Raw genomic sequence first — 19,381 nt, 5'->3', positions numbered from 1 at the left:
TTTGAATTTAAGAAAATTTTAATTTTTCCGTAAATTTTAAAGTAGTTAAAAGTACGGTGCGTTACAATTGCGAACATGAAATGTTCCAACAATCTCCCTGTGACGTCTACTAATTTAAAATGCTACTGATTTTTTTTTTGTAAAGTTCACAATTTTCGAAATTAAACATTTAAATATTATGCATGCATGCAACTCTATTGAAAAATATGTCATTTAAAAATAATCGTAAACAATCGACAAATAAAATACTGTAGACTAAAAATATGCCATCTCGGCCCTTAACCATGCATGAAAGAAATTAAAAAACGAGTAAAATACTGAAAATCCACATCATAGCATAATAACGTATAAAAATGATCATGTCAATTCAAAGCTCATAAAAACGTGATGTGGGGAAAAGTGTGGTCCTCGGGTCGTGTGGGCACATCCAACCCTACCTACTCAGAGTTCGGCACCTCCAGTCTCCTTATCCAAATGCTCACCTGCATCACACACGCCTAGTGAGTCTAAAAGCTTAACACACCTGTACCGTTAATAGCAAATACATATACATAGAAAACAGCGGTGAAAATACTGTAATCAACATACCTTTCATGAACATAAAAGCATAACGTAAACGTGTCGTGTAAAATCATAACGTGTCAAAGTATATCTCAACATATCATTATATACGTATACATTTTCTTTTAATTGAATTCAGTTAATTAGTTGTCACTTTCGTATCAGCTCTATTCGATTGATCCATCTAATATAACTGCGGTACGTGGCGGCGGGGACATCAGCGACAGCATTATCCGTCCACTGAGCCTTGGCCTCAGCGCATAATATCTCATATAATCGTATTAGTCACAACCAACACTCATCCTTCAAAACGTGTCATCATATTCATCACTTAACAAAAACATGCATATAAGTAATTTTTACTTAAAACCAAGCATGCATCGTATTTTTCATAATTAAATAAAAAAATCATATACACGATGCATCAACATGTAAAACCAAGCATGAATAAAATGTTTTTTATCGATCATAAATAGGCTGCAAATTTTATACCGCTGTAATCTTCTACAAGTTTAGTTTGTAACGCAAAAAGCGGTTTGTCATTTGGACACTCGAGCAAGGAGATATGTCATTTTTCTCACGGTCGCTGCAAGCTACACAAAAATTCAGTTTTGCATATATATTTTTTAAAAAACTGAAATTTTCAAATTTTAAACATCAAAATCAGTTTCAATGTTCTTTCAAGAACAATCCACTCTGATACCACTTGTTAAGATCGACTAGAGGGTAAATCGTTGAGCTACAATAGCTCGATTCTTGAAATATTGAAAATCAACGAATTAAATCAAGTTTGGTGTTCAAACCAATCGGAAGATACTCGAAATAATCCTTCGTAGAAACCGATTAAATATTTTGTAAAGCATTTAAAATATATGCAAGTTGAATGAATAAAAATATTTTAGTTGAAGCATTTTATTAAACACTTTGTATGCAATATTTTGGTATTTGAATAACACATAAAATGCTTCAACAATGGATCTTTAAAACAATGGAAATGATAAGTAAATGCAATAAATAAATAGACACAAATTTGTTTATGGATGCTCGGACATTTCAAATGCTCCTACTTAACCCCTTCTTCTACCTTGAGAAGGAATTACTAGAAGACTTTGATTTATACAACTCTTTGTACAAACCCACTCAGCTTAGGACTTATACTACTGCCTAACTGAACTCCTAGCACTCAATATTGTAGGCAGCACCTCACAATCAGCATATTGTTTAATGTCTCATATGCAAAGACTACAAACACATTATTTTACGTCTTTGTGTAAAGATTCACTCAACTAATATTTGAAGTTCAACTCTCTTGTATATGTGTGAGTGATTGTGTGTGAGGAATTCATCTTTTACAGTGTACATCTTAAATGTATCCTCACACAAGGGCTTGTGCACTCAACTAGCTGATTTCTTTATGCTAACTGTCCATGCTTTGAATCCCCTTCAAAAGCTCTTGTTTGATCTTCAAGATGTAGTATTTATAAGCCCCAACAATGATATATACGTTAGATACAAGAATATGACCGTTTGAAAAGTTTTTGTACTGTTTCTGAAATTGCAACGGTCAAATTCGCCTTGCTGGAAATTTTCCCGAGTAGTCAAATGGTTCAGTTCAACTGGTATGGTTCATTCAGCTGGTCTGGTTCAGTTTCAGCAGGTTCAGTTCAACTGGTCTGGTTCGGTTCAGTTTCAGTTGGTCTGGTTCAGTTTCAGTTGGTCAACAGCTGGTTCGTTCCGTTGGTCAGCTGCTAGTTCGGTTCGGTTCAGTTCAGTTCAGTTTAGTTGGTCAACTGCCGGTTTAGTTCATTTCAGTTGGTTAGCAGCAACTGGTTCAGTTCAGTTCAGTTGGTCAGCTGAAATCAGCTAGGCTGATTTAAGTTTGTGCAAAATCAGTAGTTTCTTTGTCATTTATCAGCATCTTAAGCTTCGATTCAGATTTTGACTTTTGAATATGATTTGTATATCATTGTCTTATCTTTCCAAATCATACTGAATCGCTTCATTCCAATAACCGAGCTGAGAGATATGACTAAAATACCACAGCTGCTCATACCCAGTTGATTGTTGTTTTCGTGCAATCAGTTTGGTAATTCAACGATCAGTTAGACCTCGATAATATCTGATTTTGCCCAACTGACGTGAAATACAACATGTTTCAAATTGGTTTTTCTGATCAATCAAGTTGGCAGATTGTCATTTGAATAATTCAGTTGAGAGATATCATCAAAATACCGAAACTTGCCAGAAATTCAGTTTGTGCAGAATTCAGTTTCAATATGTTTTTTGTTTTAATAACTTCACACCTAAGTAAACATGTTAGAAACACAATAACAAGTTTTGTTAACATCAAAATCAAGATTGCGAACATGAAATGTTCCAACAATAATTTCTATCTCTAAGAACATATTTTAGATATGACCGCTCCAGCAACTCCTTTCTATATCATGAACGCGCTTGCAGTCGATTTCGAATCAATTTATTATATGGAAGATGTTGTTTCTCAAGTCTTCAAAGCCATTGAGCCATCTAGACTCCGAACTTTTCTTAGTTCTTTTTTGGATATCTACGTGGAAGAGCTGAAGAATTTATATGCCATAGGGGTAGTAACTGAAGATGGGAATATACTAATGCCTTCGAGAGAGGACAGTCTATTGATCAAGGATGATTATTTCTCTGAACTATTACAGTTGCCTACTGAAGGGTAACTAACTTCTCTCTAGTACCTTAGCAAGCAGTTGAGGATATGAAGATGAAGTTTTCTGCATCTGGTGAGGGTATCAAGACCTCGGGAAAGAAGAAATAAATGAAGTTGGAGTATCAACTTCTGACTGACGTTGTAGCCAAGCAAATTCTGGAAAAGACAGTCTCTTTTGATACCTACATTATAGAGAAAGTTTTGGTGATGACAGCAATTGCCACATGACTCAAAGTTAACTGGTCAGTCATCCTGTTCTAGATTCTCAAGGCGATGATTCAAAACGAGAAGAAATCAGTTTGATTCGCCATCCCCTTGATCCGACTGTTTGAAGACTCGGGAGCCTTATTGAGAAACTCAGTAACTTTGCACAAGATCAAGGCTCTCACTGCACCAAACATCATTTGAAAATGAGTATATTTTGAAAAGATTATCGTTGCAGATTGAAGCTATAAATAGATCGCTTGAACAAGTTCTATGTTAGACAGTTACACTTTTGGATTATCAAATCAAACTGATTTCCTTAGTAAATATCTTTCAAAGAACCAAACTGAAATAGTCAGCACATACTGATAAATCATTATCTGATTATTTTGAGAGTTGAATTTGTGCTTGGAATTTCTCTGAGAAATTTGTGTAATTGAGAGTAAGAAGTCTTACTGCTCAAAATATCTAGATTGAAGTTTTTACTTACAGTTTCAGTTAGACAGTATTAATTCTACTAAATTGGGTGATTTCAAATTACTTGTAATTACCAAAGTCTTTTAATGCAAACCTTCCGCAAGGAAGAAGGGGTGACGTGGGAATTTTGGAATCTCCGAACATCCAAAAACAAACTTGTGTTTATTTACTTTTCAGTCACCTTCCTTATTGGTCTTCTTGATAACTCATTTGTTCAAAGTAAGCCTACTTCCGCACAAGTTAACGCTGATTGACTTGCTGAGAACCTAATCGACAAGAACAAATTTTCAATATTGCTAACCCAACCGAAAAAACTTTAGATAAATTTATTCACCCCTTTCTAAATTTATTTTTGATGCTAACATGTAGTTTTTTTATTTATTTAAGTAACTCATTTCTAAATGAGAGCAAAATTATTGTAGCTACATGTGCTTCAGCTAACATACTCTGCGAGTCTTGAAACACACCCACCGAGAAACCCGAGAAAATAAATATCCAGCAGCTCCAATACATCTAAGCCAGTGAGTAGATCGGATGCGACCGCATAAGCTAGACAAGTAAATGATGAAATTTGGTAGAGAACTCGTTCAGATGTAACCTTCTTAATTTGTTTAAGATTGAAGTCATTTACCGTAAAAACCTAAGTATGATGAAAGGCGTGAAATTTTGGCGCTGTTATTCGTGGGCTTCAATTCATTGACTCATCATATACCCATCCAATTGAAAATTACTAGTTTCATCCTTGAAGGATACCTAGGCATGTGTAAACATTTTCTTGATCAAAATGTTTATAAGTATGCTTTACAATTTTCCAAAAAATCATTTTCTTAATATAAATTGATACATGTGTTCTCATAGAGGAAATATAATATAAAAAGAAAAATTAAAGTCATATATTAAAAAAAAAAAAAAAAAAAAATTAGCAACTAAAAACGTAAGGAATCAAAGCATAGAAGCCAACACCGTAGTGGTGTTCGATCTGATGCTAAAACAAAAATCCCACCCCCATTGTTATAACAAAAAACAATTATAGAAACATTAAATCAAAAAGCTAGCTGTTCTCACATTACTCTCATGATAATTCTTTTCCCTGAAAACCCTTCTCAAATTAAAGCATTCTTGGTCCAAAAGACCCGAGCTGGACAACAAACACACAAAGTCAAGTAGCTTTCGAGTACTTTATTCTTGCTGATCTTATTAACAGACTTCATCTCGGATTAGTCCTAGAGATGGACGCATCGTGATATATTTACAAGACTCGAAATTTAACCTCGACCGCTTATCATCATCATCATCATCTAGTAACCACCTTTTATAAATTCATTCAAGCGATTCAATTCATCACGATGCTCGCCCACCACAGCACGAACCACATCTCCAATCGACACCATGCCAATCATTCCACTCTCATTAACCACTGGAATGTGCCTGATCCGATTATCTGCCAATCAAGAATACCAAAAGGTGATGAAACACTTTACATACTTTATAAATTTTCACATGAAAAAAATCTCGAGTTTTTACTGGTCATGAGTTCCATTGCCTTCAGGACTTTGGTATCTGGTGTTACCGTAATAAGCTTGTTCTGCAAAAGGCACGTTAAAAGGTTATGGAATTTACAAAATTCACATTCAAATGACAATCGATCATGCCCATGAGCCCATATGATCACATGAAAATTGAATGAAAGTATGAAACTCATTACAGATATACCTCTTCAGTCATGATGTCTCCAACCTTAGTTGTTTTGGATGATCTTCCCTGTACAATCATTTTCCTCAGATAATCTGGTAAAAGGGTAACAAACATCAACAAATGGGACACGGAGATAACAGCAAATCACAACAATGGAAAAGGTTAGAAAAAATAGCTTATGATAACTAGATTCAAATTCTTCGTATGCAATCAACTTTTCAGTAAACTAGTTTAATCCAGTGGAAGAGGTGGTGAAACATGTGGGTAAAAGTGAAAAATGGCCATAAGGTTCTGTTTGAGAGCAAAAGTGTCTAATTTTTGTCTCTGTTTCAGGTTTTTTTCTTATTGCATAACTGTTTCTTGATGAAAGAAAATAGGTGTCTATTTAAAAATAAAAATTATTTTGTTTGGAAACAAAAAAAAAAGTGCTCGTTTACCTTTGAGAGTCATGCTCAAAAACAGTTTTTATTATTGAAATTATTACAAGGACATGATCAAGCAGTGATTGTTTTTTAATTATTTTATTTTGAAATTAAAGATAATTTATAATACATTTAATAATTCACGGATTTTAGTTTACGGAATAAAGTTTATATTAGTAAAATGTACACACGCTGTTAGAAAGATAACCATTGATCTAAAAATCGGCCTAGACGACCGCCAAGGATTAGTCAGGCAGCTAACCACAGTTCCAAAATTCGGCCTACGCGGCCGCCGAGGATTAGTCAGCCAGCCTAGGCGGTTAGGGCTTTTATTTTATTTTATTTTTGTTTTTTGAGTTTTTTTAAAGTGTTTGTCTTTTAATTTAAAATAAAAATCCAATTAAAAAATGAAAGGTAATTTTTTTATAGGTCCAAAACCAAAGACCAACAAAAAATGTGATTTGTTGGCTTGTCCCAACACATCAAACTTCATCTGCGATCTAGAGTGAGAAAACTTAACAAGCATGATTTTGCACCTGAAGAAGAGGAGAATCGCAAGGATGATATTGAATTAATTTAAACAATGATTTAATATCCTAAAATTAAAAAAAAAATCATCTTATTTTTTATTAGTTATATTCTCCCCACATATATCAAACAATAATTTAATTTCCAAAAATAAAATAAAATTTAAATATATTAATATATAATGTTACTAAATATTACAAAAATTAATTTAAAAAACCGTCTAGGCGACTAGGCGCTAGGGGGTAAGTAGCCAACCGCATACCGCCTATCGTTTTTTAAAACACTGAAAATAAAAAATTAAATAATATATATGAATATATAAATTGATAGTATGTGCAAAGCAATTTATTATTTATATATTATACGAGTACAGAAAACAAGTAGAAATTTCCTATTTACTGACCAATATACATCTGGCAACCTGGAAATGATAGTGCTCAATATTCGCAAGATAGGAGAAAAATCAATAACCAATCAATCTGAACCAGGTAATACATATATAAATACATACATAAAAATACACATATGTACTTGTGTGTGTCCACATATATACTCATGCTAAACGAGCATACACACTTAGGTCGAAGATATAGTTACAGATATCAAAAGCAGGTAAATTTTAAAACGACAATCATTTTTGTGTGAGTTAATTCAAGTCAAAAGTGGGAGGCATCAGCAATCAGTTTAGATGTATAAGGAAGTGCATCTACCTCTTTCTGTGACAATTCCGGCAATTGACTTCTGCTCCCCAGATTTGACAACCAATAAAGCTCCTACATTGTGTTGTGTCATCTGCAATGCATGTGATTCAGGGCGTCTCACATCAAATTATGGCCACTGAGGCAAAGGAAGTACTTAAAATCAAAGTGATAAGTGTATAAAGATATATGATGTCTATTGACCATGAACAAACATAGAAGTAAAGAGCAAAAATGCATACAGACTTCACGGCATCATAAACAGTGTCATCTGTCTTGCACCAAAGCCAGGACCCATTTGCGTTTTCCCCTTTAGCAGTCAGAATATCAGAAATAGTGGTGCTTTCAAAACCATGCTCTTCTATGCGGGCAGCTGATGTTGATTCATGGCGTGCAAGCATATGAGGCTGCATAGACGAAGCCACCAAACACGTGTGGCGCCGAGAAGCAGCCTTGAGAATGCTTTCGTCGAAGAACATTGCTCGAAGCGCACGAAGCATCATCCTAACAAAAAAGAGACGACAAGTTCGAGAAATATATCAAAGAAACAAGCTCATCAATTTAATATTACAGCAAAGGAGAGAAAATGCACAGATCACATGCCAGTCCAAGTATTTCCGAAGGGCTTTTAGTTGGTGTGATAGGGAGTGTGTTATGAGCCCAGGTTCAATAGTGAAAGGCTTGGGTTCATCAGGCCCAGAAACATCCAAAGGCCCAACAAAAATAACCTTTGAAAAGCCCAAGATAATTAAAACGTATGCTAGGAGAAACAAGGGGAAGAAACACGTGAATGGGAGGGAATAAAAGAACAGTTAGAGGAGAGGAGAGATTCATTCAGTTATACTTTTTGTTGAGTGAGCACTAGCCTTGGCTAGGGAGAGAAATCTTGTACAGAGCACATAAACTCTGGGTTTCCATTTTCTTCATTGAATATAATTGTCCATTTCTCTTATTGTTCTAGTACTTGGAATTGTGTGTGCGTGATTCTCGAAATCCTCAGAACATAACATTGGTCCGACCTGCCGGATTCGAAGGACGCACAAAGAAGATGGCCAGCACTCGCAGTGATGCTAAGTTTGAAACAATGGAACGATCGGTGAATGGGTTGCAGGAGAGTATGTTGCAGGTACAGGGAAGGTTGGATAAACTCGACCAAACGCTCGGCAGTTTCCATGAGCTGAGGGGACTGATGGAACAGCTGATCAAAACACAAGGAGGAGGGAAGGGTCACGGTCATTACGAGGAGGCGCTGGAAGGGGGAGGGAAGGAGAGCGCGGAGACCACCAACGGAGAGAGTCACGAAACAATTACAGAAGAGATGAGGATGGCGTTGAGAAGGATCGAATTACCTGTGTTCGAAGGAGAAGACCCGATGGGTTGGCTGGGGAAAGTGGAGCAATACTTCAATGTCCATAATACCCCAACCGGATGTAGGCTCAAACTGGCTTACATCTGTATGCAGGGATCCACCATTCATTGGTTCCGCTGGATGAAGGCGAGAATCCCTAACATGAACTGGGATCGATTTGCGGAAGAATTGATAAAGCGATATGGCGGGTATGAGGCTAATCCATTTGAGCTCATAGCCTCGCTGAAGCAGGAACAACACTCCGTTGATGTATATATCGAACAATTTGAGGTGTTGGTTGCCCAGATTGGTGACGTTCAAGAGGACCAATGCCTGGGTTATTTTATGAGCGGGTTGCGGGAGGATATTCGTCGGCGCATGATTGTCCATAATCCGCGGACGGTGGATCGCGCGATGTTGTTGGCAAGGGGGTTGGAAGTGGAGTTGTTCGGAAAGGTGATGGATCGTGGCAGAAGTAGATCGGGGCTTGGCCATGGTCTTGAACAGAGAGGGCCCATGAATATGAATTGGGCTCATCAGGCCCAATCCACTGATAAGGAACGACATCCTGGTAACCCATCATCACGTCTTAATGCAAGAGCGTTAGGTCCAGGAGAAGAATATTCTCACAGGACGCACACCCCGACGAATTACGGAGGGGGGTCGCGGTTACATCTTGGTGGGAACAGTGGCGGAACAACGAGGGTCCAGGCACCGAAGAATCGTGATGGTAGAATCGTATCACACCAAGAGTTTTTGCACAGAAGGGAGAAAGGGTTGTGTTTTAAATGTGGGAAGCCATATCACCCCTTACATCGATGTGCGAATAAGAGTCTGAGAGTGACGATTTTGGCAGAAGAAGACGGGGAAGAAGGCGATGAGAGTAAGGGGACAGCGGAGGAGGGAAGTGGCAAACAGCAGGAGGAGGCTGAAGCATGGGTGGGAGCACCTGTTACTGAATACAATACACTGGAGCTGCCAATGTACTCCGTCAGTGGTATTAATCAACCACAGACGCTGAAAATGAAGGTGAAGGTAGCAGGACGACAGGTGGTGGCCATGGTTGACAGTGGTGCGAGCCACAATTTCATTTCGAGAAATTTGATTACTGATTTGGGAATCAAAGTGGATGAGGGTGTGAAATTTAGCGTGTGCCTGGGGGATGGATGCCGTGTGGCTTGTCAAGGGTTGTGCAAAGGGGTGGAAGTCGATCTGGGTCTTTGTCAGATACAAATCGAGGGATATTTATTTGAGTTGGGAGAACTTGATCTCATTCTGGGCGTTGACTGGCTCCGAACGCTGGGCGACGTCATACTGAATTGGGCCAATATGGAGATGAGATTTACGTGGCAAGGGCAGGCTGTAGTTCTACGAGGCGACCCGACACTCAGTAGATCTGTAGTATCGTTCAAATCTCTTGTTAAAGTGAAAGAAGTTGAATTCTGTGGTGCGGTACTGATCAAGTGGAATGACAGTGTGCTGAGGAAATTAGCAGTAGAGCAAGAGGGCTCCAGTGAGGCAATTGACATTCTCCTCTCTCAGTATGGAGGAGTATTTCAAGAGTCCCCAGGATTGCCTCCTCGACGATTACAAGATCATATCATAAACATCAAGGAGGGGTATGGGCCGGTGTCGGTGCGTCCATATCGCTACGCCCATCACCAAAAAGATGAGATAGAACGTATGGTGCGGGACATGCTCAAATCGGGGGTCATACAGCCAAGTAGCAGCCCATACTCCAGCCCCGTAATTTTGGTAAAAAAAAAAGATGGCAGTTGGCGATTTTGTATTGATTACCGAGCCTTGAATGAGATCACCATATCTGACAAATATCCTATTCCCGTGGTTGAGGAACTCTTCGATGAATTGCATGGTGCGAAGTACTTCTCAAAGCTGGATCTCCGGTCGGGGTATCACCAAATTCGAGTTCAACCCGACGATATTCCAAAAACAGCGTTTCGAACGCATGATGGGCATTACGAATTTGTGGTAATGCCCTTTGGTTTGAAAAACGCGCCGGCAACGTTCCAAGCCACAATGAATGAGGTATTCCGGCTTTATCTGAGGAAATTTGTTCTTGTATTTTTTGATGATATATTGATTTACAGTGAAGGGTGGGAGGAACACTTGTTGCATGTGAGAATGGTGCTCGATGTTCTGGTGCACAACAGTCTGGTTCTGAATAAAAAGAAGTGTCACTTCGGGTTGCGTCAAGTGGGCTACTTGGGACATATTATCACTGGTCAGGGGGTAATGGTGGATCCAGACAAGATAGCCAGTGTTAGTCAGTGGCCGAGACCGAAGCACACAAAGGGTTTGAGGGGGTTTCTGGGGTTGACCGGTTACTACAGAAAATTCATCAAAGATTATGGGAAGATTGCTAAACCATTAACAGACCAGCTGAAGAAAAATAATTTTTCCTGGAACAACATGGCAGAGGAGGCGTTTGTCAAACTCAAGGAGGCTCTTAGCACGGCTCCTGTACTTAAAATGCCCAATTTTAATCAAGAGTTTGTGGTGGAGTGTGATGCATCAGGAGTGGGGCTAGGAGCAGTGCTGGTCCAAGAGGGCAGGCCCGTCGCCTACTACAGTAAGGCGCTGGCTGAGAGGGCTTCAACAAAATCAACGTACGAACGAGAATTAATGGCTTTGGTATTAGCTGTCCAACATTGGCGTCACTATTTGTTGGGGCGGAAGTTCACAGTGATAACCGATCATAAGCCATTGAGGAGCCTCTTGCAACAGCGAATTACCACCCCTGACCAACAATATTGGTTGGCCAAACTGCTCGGTTATGAGTTTGAAATCAAGCACAAGGGAGGGGTGGAGAATGGGGCAGCCGATGCGTTGTCTCGAAGAGAATACAGCGGCGACTTGATGGCTTTGACAAAAGCTGAATGGGTTGAGATGAAAGAACTTAAGGAAGCAGTTGGGGAAGATCAAGAGTTGAGAAAGATTATTGACAAACTTCGAATGGAGGACAGGGGCGGCACCCATTATATGTTAGTCAACGGATGTTTGTTGCACAAAGGCAGATTGGTGATTCCGCAGTCATCACAGTGGATCACCAAGTTGTTAAACGAGTTTCATAACACTCCAGTTGGGGGACACGCCGGTGCATTACGAACATATAAGAGGGTGGCAAGTAATTTTTATTGGAAAGGGATGAAGGCAGATGTCAGAAAGTTTGTAGCTCAGTGTTCGATCTGTCAACAACAAAAGTATGAGGCCACTAAGCCCGCGGGGTTACTTCAACCATTGGCACTACCGGAAGTGGTTTGGGAGGATTTAGCCATGGATTTTATTACGGGACTCCCAAAATCAAAAGGGTATGATGTAATCTTGGTGGTAATAGACAGGCTATCCAAATATGCACATTTTTTGCTGTTGAGACACCCCTACAAGGCAAGTGCAGTAGCTGAGCTGTTTGTTAAAAATGTGGTGAAATTACATGGGGTTCCAAAAACGATTGTGAGCGACAGGGATGCTGTGTTTATGAGTCTGTTTTGGTCTGAAATTTTCAGGCTACAGGGAACCCAACTAAAAATGAGTACAGCGTATCACCCTGAGACGGATGGACAGAGTGAAGCGTTAAACAAGTGCGTTGAGACTTACCTACGCTGCTTCTGTTCAGAACAGCCTAAGAGTTGGGCTCAGTGGATACATTGGGCAGAATATTGGTACAATACTTCCTATCAAACATCAGCAGGAATGAGCCCATTCGAAGTGGTATATGGGCGCAAGCCACCAAACATGACTCAATTTATTCCAGGAGAAACACAAGTGGCAGCTGTATCACAGGCATTAGGGGACAGAGATGAGCTTTTACGGCAACTCAAGTATAATCTGGAAAGAGCTCAGCAGTACATGACGAAACAAGCTAACAAGAAACGGCGAGAGGTTCAATTTCAGGAAGGAGACATGGTATACTTGAAGTTGAGACCACATCGGCAGAATTCAGTGTGTTCCAGAATTGCTCAGAAGCTCTCTAACAGATTTTATGGGCCATTTAAGATTGAAAAGAAGGTGGGAACAGTTGCCTATAAGTTACTGCTGCCCGAGGGTTCGAGGGTGCATCCAGTTTTTCATGTCTCATGCCTGAAACGAGCAGTGGGCATCTCTGATGTTGAGATCAAACCCCCTGAGGAAATCGACGCAGATTTGCTCATGACTTTCGAACCTGATGTGGTTTTAGCAAAGAGAATTAGGCATCTAAAAGGGCAGCCCTGTCAACAGATTCTGGTACGATGGAAGGGACGATCCGAAGAGGAACCTACATGGGAGAGTCTAGAAGATTTTCAAGGGCAGTTTCCAGATTATCGCCTTGAGGACAAGGCGCATTTTGAGGAGGCCAGTAATGTTATGAGCCCAGGTTCAATAGTGAAAGGCTTGGGTTCATCAGGCCCAGAAACATCCAAAGGCCCAACAAAAATAACCTTTGAAAAGCCCAAGATAATTAAAACGTATGCTAGGAGAAACAAGGGGAAGAAACACGTGAATGGGAGGGAATAAAAGAACAGTTAGAGGAGAGGAGAGATTCATTCAGTTATACTTTTTGTTGAGTGAGCACTAGCCTTGGCTAGGGAGAGAAATCTTGTACAGAGCACATAAACTCTGGGTTTCCATTTTCTTCATTGAATATAATTGTCCATTTCTCTTATTGTTCTAGTACTTGGAATTGTGTGTGCGTGATTCTCGAAATCCTCAGAACATAACAGAGTGACTAACATAAGTCCCAAGGTCCTCGATTACCCTCCCCCATGTATTTCCTAGATATGTTTAAAAAAAGGAAAAAACTGGAGAGATCTTGGAGGCTGTGTAAGAATGACACCATGGCGACATTGCCATAGAGTAACCAGGCAGATGCGCCAGTGTAGAAAATCAGAGCTACACGAAATATGAAAAAGGAGTCAAAAACATTTAAAAAAAGGTGTTGGTTGTGCTGCATGAGACGGTGGTGGACCCTCTAATGGCTTCGTATTTGCTCGTGGTGGGCGTGGTGGAGCAAATCCTTTGTAAGGGTTTAGGAGGATGGAGAAGCAATGATTTTTTCTCACAGCATTTATTCTTGAGGAAATTTCAGAAAAACTGATAACATTATGGAAATTGACATGGGCTCAGAGCTAGTGGACCAGCCAATTAGAGATTGGGCCAACAAGGGAATTATTGAGATGGCCCAAGTCCAAGAGTATCTCACAAGAGAATCCAGCCAAAATATCGATACACACGTGGAAGAGAAGAGGGAGGAATCATCAGAAATGTCGAACAGAAAGCACAACAAACCTACATGGATGTGCGATTACGTCACTTGAAGGGAGGGGAATATTTGTTAGTCACAATACTGAGTTGTAATCATGTTTTGGTTGTTATTTTTACAGTTAATTGGGGTCTGATGAACAAGGCATATATAAGGCATAGTAGAATAAACCAAAGGATATTCAGAAATCTTTTATTGAGAGCAATTGTATTAGGAGTTTGGCTCAGACTTAAAGTGTGCTAATTTCTATCAATGGTGCTCTCATTGATCTCTCCTTTCCGACAAAACCACAATGAGGATGAAGACATTGCCGAGGCTGTGCGTCTCTTGGAATCCAATGTCAAGGCGCACTCGGAAACCCAGCTAGTTACTTACACCAAGATGCTCGAGCAATGCATGGCTACCATGGATTTCGCTTTTGGCAAATGTCCCAGAAGCTTCAAGAAGTCTCAGGTGATAAGGGCGAATCTTCGACAATTGACGGGTTTTCTCAGAAGCAACTGGGTGATGGAGTAGTGGATTTCCCTTCTTCTCTCAAGGGATTTAAATTTGACGTTCTGAAATTCATTGATGAAGATGTGCATAACCGGACCTATAAGATCGAGAAGTTCTTTTCCCTCTATCTGTTCTCCCAAAGGTTTGTTAACAGGTGGATGCATCTCATTTTGACGGGATGCCATTGAGTGATAGCAGTGTATGGATCGTACTAGTTCCTTGAAGGATTGGCCTCAGTTTTTGGTCTTTCTGAAGGACCGCTTCGGATCATCGATCTACGATGGTCAGTTGGGAGTTGGGACGCATTGCCACGAGTATTGTTAAGATTGAAACTTGAACCTAACTTAACTTAAAAGCTAGCTCAAGGGGAAGGTTATCCAAGTCCATATATACAAATCTCAATGACTTAATCCAACCAATATGGGACATCTAACAACGTGTCTCACGTCCAGAAATGAACTAAAGCGTAAAGTTTACAAGATATTATCGGGTGACACATAGCTAGCCCAACACATAACAATGAGTCGGGCTTGGATCGAAACTTTTATCCGATATCATGTTAAAGATTGAGACTTAGACCTAACTCAACTCCAAATTCTAAAAATTAACTAGAAGGTGAGGAAGATGGTTCAAGTCTACGTATACAACTCTCACTCAAAATTAACCCAAAGGTGAAGAAGATTGTCTGAGCAACTCTCATGGACTTAATCTAATTATATGATGTCAGACATCTTACAAGTACATCACAGATTTACACCCTCAACAAATAGTGTGAGGCACAAAATCGACACAAAATCACATAATCCAAGCCAGCAGAAAGATTCTCTTCCCACAAATTGTTCATAGAAAACAAAAGAAAAAGAAAGTGTCTTCCCAAAATCACACGTCATTCTTCATTACCAGCAAATAATCAAAACAGCACAATCTGCCAAACAACGTACAACTCATTTTTGTGGGACAAAATAAAATTGTGTTTTCGTCATCAATCAATTCTACCCAAAAACATCAAATTTTTATTGATACTCAAACAAGAACAAAGAATCACAAATCTGCAGCGCCATTTTCGTACTAAAAATGACAAATTGCAAGAATTTTATCGATCCCTCACACCAAGAAGCATTCATGAATTGAAGAAGGAGATCGCAGCTTACTTGATCTCAGATATTTCTGGAAGTTAGTTCTGAGCAGAGGAGTAATGACGGAAAGCACTAAAACTTAGGTTTTCTACTATGAATATATATATACTTTTTAAAACTAATATAATATTTTCTTTATTTATTAATTATAAATGAATGAATTATTATTATTATTTCATGTGGCATTCTAAGCATAAAATTATTTTATTTTTCCGAATAAAAAAATTAAATTTTGTAATGCGAAGATTAAATAATTTGATTTTCATTTCGTGAATAAGTTCGAGACAGAAAACATAATATTCTTCTGCTAAATATGTAAAAAAAATAATAAGTTTGATAGTACGTATCGAAAAACTTGAAAAGTTCATTCTGTTTGTAAAACAAAATTCATAAAGATTTGTCTTTTTAAAAAAAATTACTGCATTAAAAATATATTTTTTACATTTTGATAAAAATTTAGGTCGAATTTAAATTGAATTTACTTATTCTACCTTTGTTAATAGTGTATTTTTAAAAATAGTTTTTTTTGTTAAAGATTATACAACATAACATTTTATAATTTAATAATCCTAAAATAATCTTTCTTTTTCTTTTTTTCTTCATCTCAAGAAATCATTATAACTTAGTAAAATTAGATTCATTTTTCAAATAATTAAAATAAACTCATTTCATTATGCATTATTTATTTTCTTAATAAATATTTTATGACAATGATATGATATTAATACAAATAATAACAAATTAATTAATAACATTATTGATAATGAGAATGTCAAAATAGTTATATTTATGCTAAAAATTAAAAATAGATTAATAATTATAATAATGATATTCGGTACAATACTAAATTTTTAAAAATAAATTATTTATTTTTAGGACCAACTTTTTACAACGTTATCAAAAGATATAGCTGGTGGTAATGGTGTGATACAAATCTTTTAAATTATCTAGCACATCAAATGTCACGTTTCGATTTCTCTACCTAACTAAGACATTTATTGAACTCCTCAATCTTCTTCTCAATAATTGCATTACTTATGATCAATGAGAATCGAAAAATATAACATGGCTATGCTACTAATTATAAGACCGAGTATTTGTCGTATTACCAAAAATTATAACTGATAGTAACAGTGCAACTCGAATATTTTAAAATGTACATCATCTCAAGCGTCACATTTTAATTACTCTAGCCAGCAGAGACAATTAATTCACCCAACATTATTAATCGTAAAATAATAATAATAAAAATTATATTAAGGAAACTACACAATAATAGGAAATAACAATTACTAAGCAAGTTATACTATTTGACAGTATTGTTAATAATAATAAATTAGAGTGTTTAACTTATTTCTATTGTAGTGCGTTGAGTTAAATAGTAGGTTGTTACCATCATCGACAATTACTATGATTGTTTATTTGAAAAATAAAATAATTTTATGAAAGTCTTACTATTAATATAAATTAAACAAATAACAGATAAATTTGTATGTAAAATCAAATGCAAGTAACAATAGGTATTTATAGAAAGACTTTTTTTTTTTTTTTTGAAACTTAGAAAGACTATTTTTAAAAGGATGAATTTGTGAAAAATCCCTATATCAATGTTTGAATCTTAATTTAGTACCTAACAACAATTTTTTAAGAATTAGTACCTGACAATGTTATAATTTTAGTTTTAACTATCTACAAACTCAAATTTACATTTTTGTTCTTTTATTATTTAAAGAAATATATTATTTTATTTACAAAAATTACACATGTCTTCTCTGTCTAAAATATAAATTTTTAAAAATATTATTTCTCAATTATCATGGAATAAAAGTAAATACTTATTTTGACTTACAAAATACATATTATGGGGTTTCAGATACTTGATTTCGCTCTTTGAATACGTCAAATGTATAAGAAAATATTATATTTTCGACTAATCACAACAAATTCAGTTAGTGTTGTTCTTTTCATGAAAAATACATTAGGACGACTTATTCATGTCATTTTATTTAAAAAAAAACATAGTTCATACTAATCATGAAATAAGATTAAGTATTTATTTTGACTTACAAAGTACCTATTTTGAAGTTCTAGATGTTTGATTTGGCTATTTGAATACTCCAAATGTGTAAGAAAATACTGGATCTTCGAGCGATCATCATAAATTCAATAATTTTTGGTATTTTCATTGAAAATGTGTAAAGATGACTGATTCATGTCATCTAATTTTTGAAAAATACAGTTTCTCATTCATCATGGAATTATAAAAATTACTTATTTTGGGGTTCCAAATATTTGATTTGGCTATTTGAATATTTCAAATATGTAAAAAAAAAAAAAATACTTGAGTTTCAAGTAATATTAAGTAACTTTTGATTGTGTCATTTGTGATGTTAAAATGTGGTACCTAAATTGGTATAAAGAGTATGTAATTAAAGTTTACAAATATATGATTTTATTCTCTAAATACTCATATCCAATTATTTGGGGATGCCAACATATAGTTTGAAGCTAATATTGAGTGGCACCAATGATGATATTCGTGAAGTAAAAATGCGTTACCTAAATTAATACAAATAAGACATAATTCGAATCCACAAATACTTGATTTTACCCTTTAAATACTCAAATTCGATTATTTGAGGATGTCAAAATATATAGTTTGAAGTTAATATTGAGTGGCATTTGATGATGAGATTTGTGAATTAAAAATGTGGTATATAAATTGGTACAAATAGTACCTAATTTGATATCACATATACTTGATTTTACCCTTTTAAGACTTAATTTTGATTATTTTGGGATATAAAAAATACAGTTTCAAGTAATATTGAGTGAATTTTGATGTGTCATTTATGAAGTTAAAATGTGATACATAAGTTGATATAAAAAATTATTTAATTCGAGTCTACCAATACTTGATTTTACTCCCTAGATACTAACATTCAATTAATTTTTTTGTCAAAATATATAGTTTGAAGTAATATTGAGTGGCCTTTGATTATGATTTTCGTGAAGTAAAAATGTGATACCTAAATTAATACAAATAATACCTAATTCGAGTCCAGAAATACTTGATTTAACAATTTAAAAACTCAAATTTGATTATTTGATGATGTCAAAAAATATAATTTGAAGTTAATATTTTATATGGTATCATTCGTGAAGTAAAAATGTGATACCTGAACTGGTACAAGGAAAACCTATTTCGAGTTACAAATAATTGATTTTACCCTCTAAATACTCATACCCGATTATTTGGAGATCTCATAATATATAGTTTCAAATTAATATTGAGTAACATTTGATAATGACATTCGTGAAGTAAAAATGTGATAGCTGATTTAATAATAGTACCTAATTCGACTTCATGGATATTATCGAGTGGCCTTTGGTAATGACACCAACAAAAGCTATTAACTTAAAACTATATTCTTTTTACTTATTTGACAATGTTTATCTAACCTTAATTATCAAACACAATATTCTTCATGAACTGCAATAGCTCGTGTTCTAAGAATGTAAACATCGATGAATTAAATCGAGTTTGGTATAAAACCAAGCGGAAAATACTCGAAGTAATCCTTCTTTTAAGAAAGCTGTTATATTTGAAAATGTTTTAACTTATGTGAACTGAATAACTAAATAAAGGGGATCTGTTCTAGCATATATCAGTTCAATTATTGTGAGAACTGAACTGATAACAGCTCGAACTGATCAAATCAGTTTGAAAATGATAGTTAAACAATCAAGCACACAAGATATGTTTATGGATGTTCGGAGACTTCAACTCCTCCTACGTCACCCCTTCTATCTCTCGGGTAGGATCCACTAGAAGCCTTTGATTTATACAACACTTTGTACAAAC

General features: G+C 36.4%; 1 protein-coding gene across 1 annotated transcript; it reads right to left on the bottom strand.

Moving 5' to 3' along the window:
* Positions 1–5,015: 5,015 nt before the first annotated feature.
* LOC140979445 (CBS domain-containing protein CBSX3, mitochondrial-like) lies at positions 5,016–15,624 on the bottom strand. The gene is made up of 6 exons (XM_073444845.1): positions 15,532–15,624; positions 7,523–7,784; positions 7,293–7,374; positions 5,651–5,724; positions 5,462–5,522; positions 5,016–5,378 (listed from the first exon to the last, which is right to left on the bottom strand). The coding sequence occupies exons 2-6, from the start codon at positions 7,781–7,783 to the stop codon at positions 5,236–5,238; spliced, it is 621 nt and encodes a 206-aa protein (XP_073300946.1). The 5' UTR covers position 7,784; positions 15,532–15,624; the 3' UTR covers positions 5,016–5,235.
* Between the last annotated feature and the right edge of the window lie 3,757 nt (positions 15,625–19,381).

Source organism: Primulina huaijiensis, chromosome 6 (genome assembly GCF_012295235.1).
Source record: "Primulina huaijiensis isolate GDHJ02 chromosome 6, ASM1229523v2, whole genome shotgun sequence".
NCBI classification, from domain to species: domain Eukaryota; kingdom Viridiplantae; phylum Streptophyta; class Magnoliopsida; order Lamiales; family Gesneriaceae; genus Primulina; species Primulina huaijiensis.
Note: the sequence above shows the minus strand (reverse complement) of the source record. Positions and strands in the feature narration are given on the sequence as shown.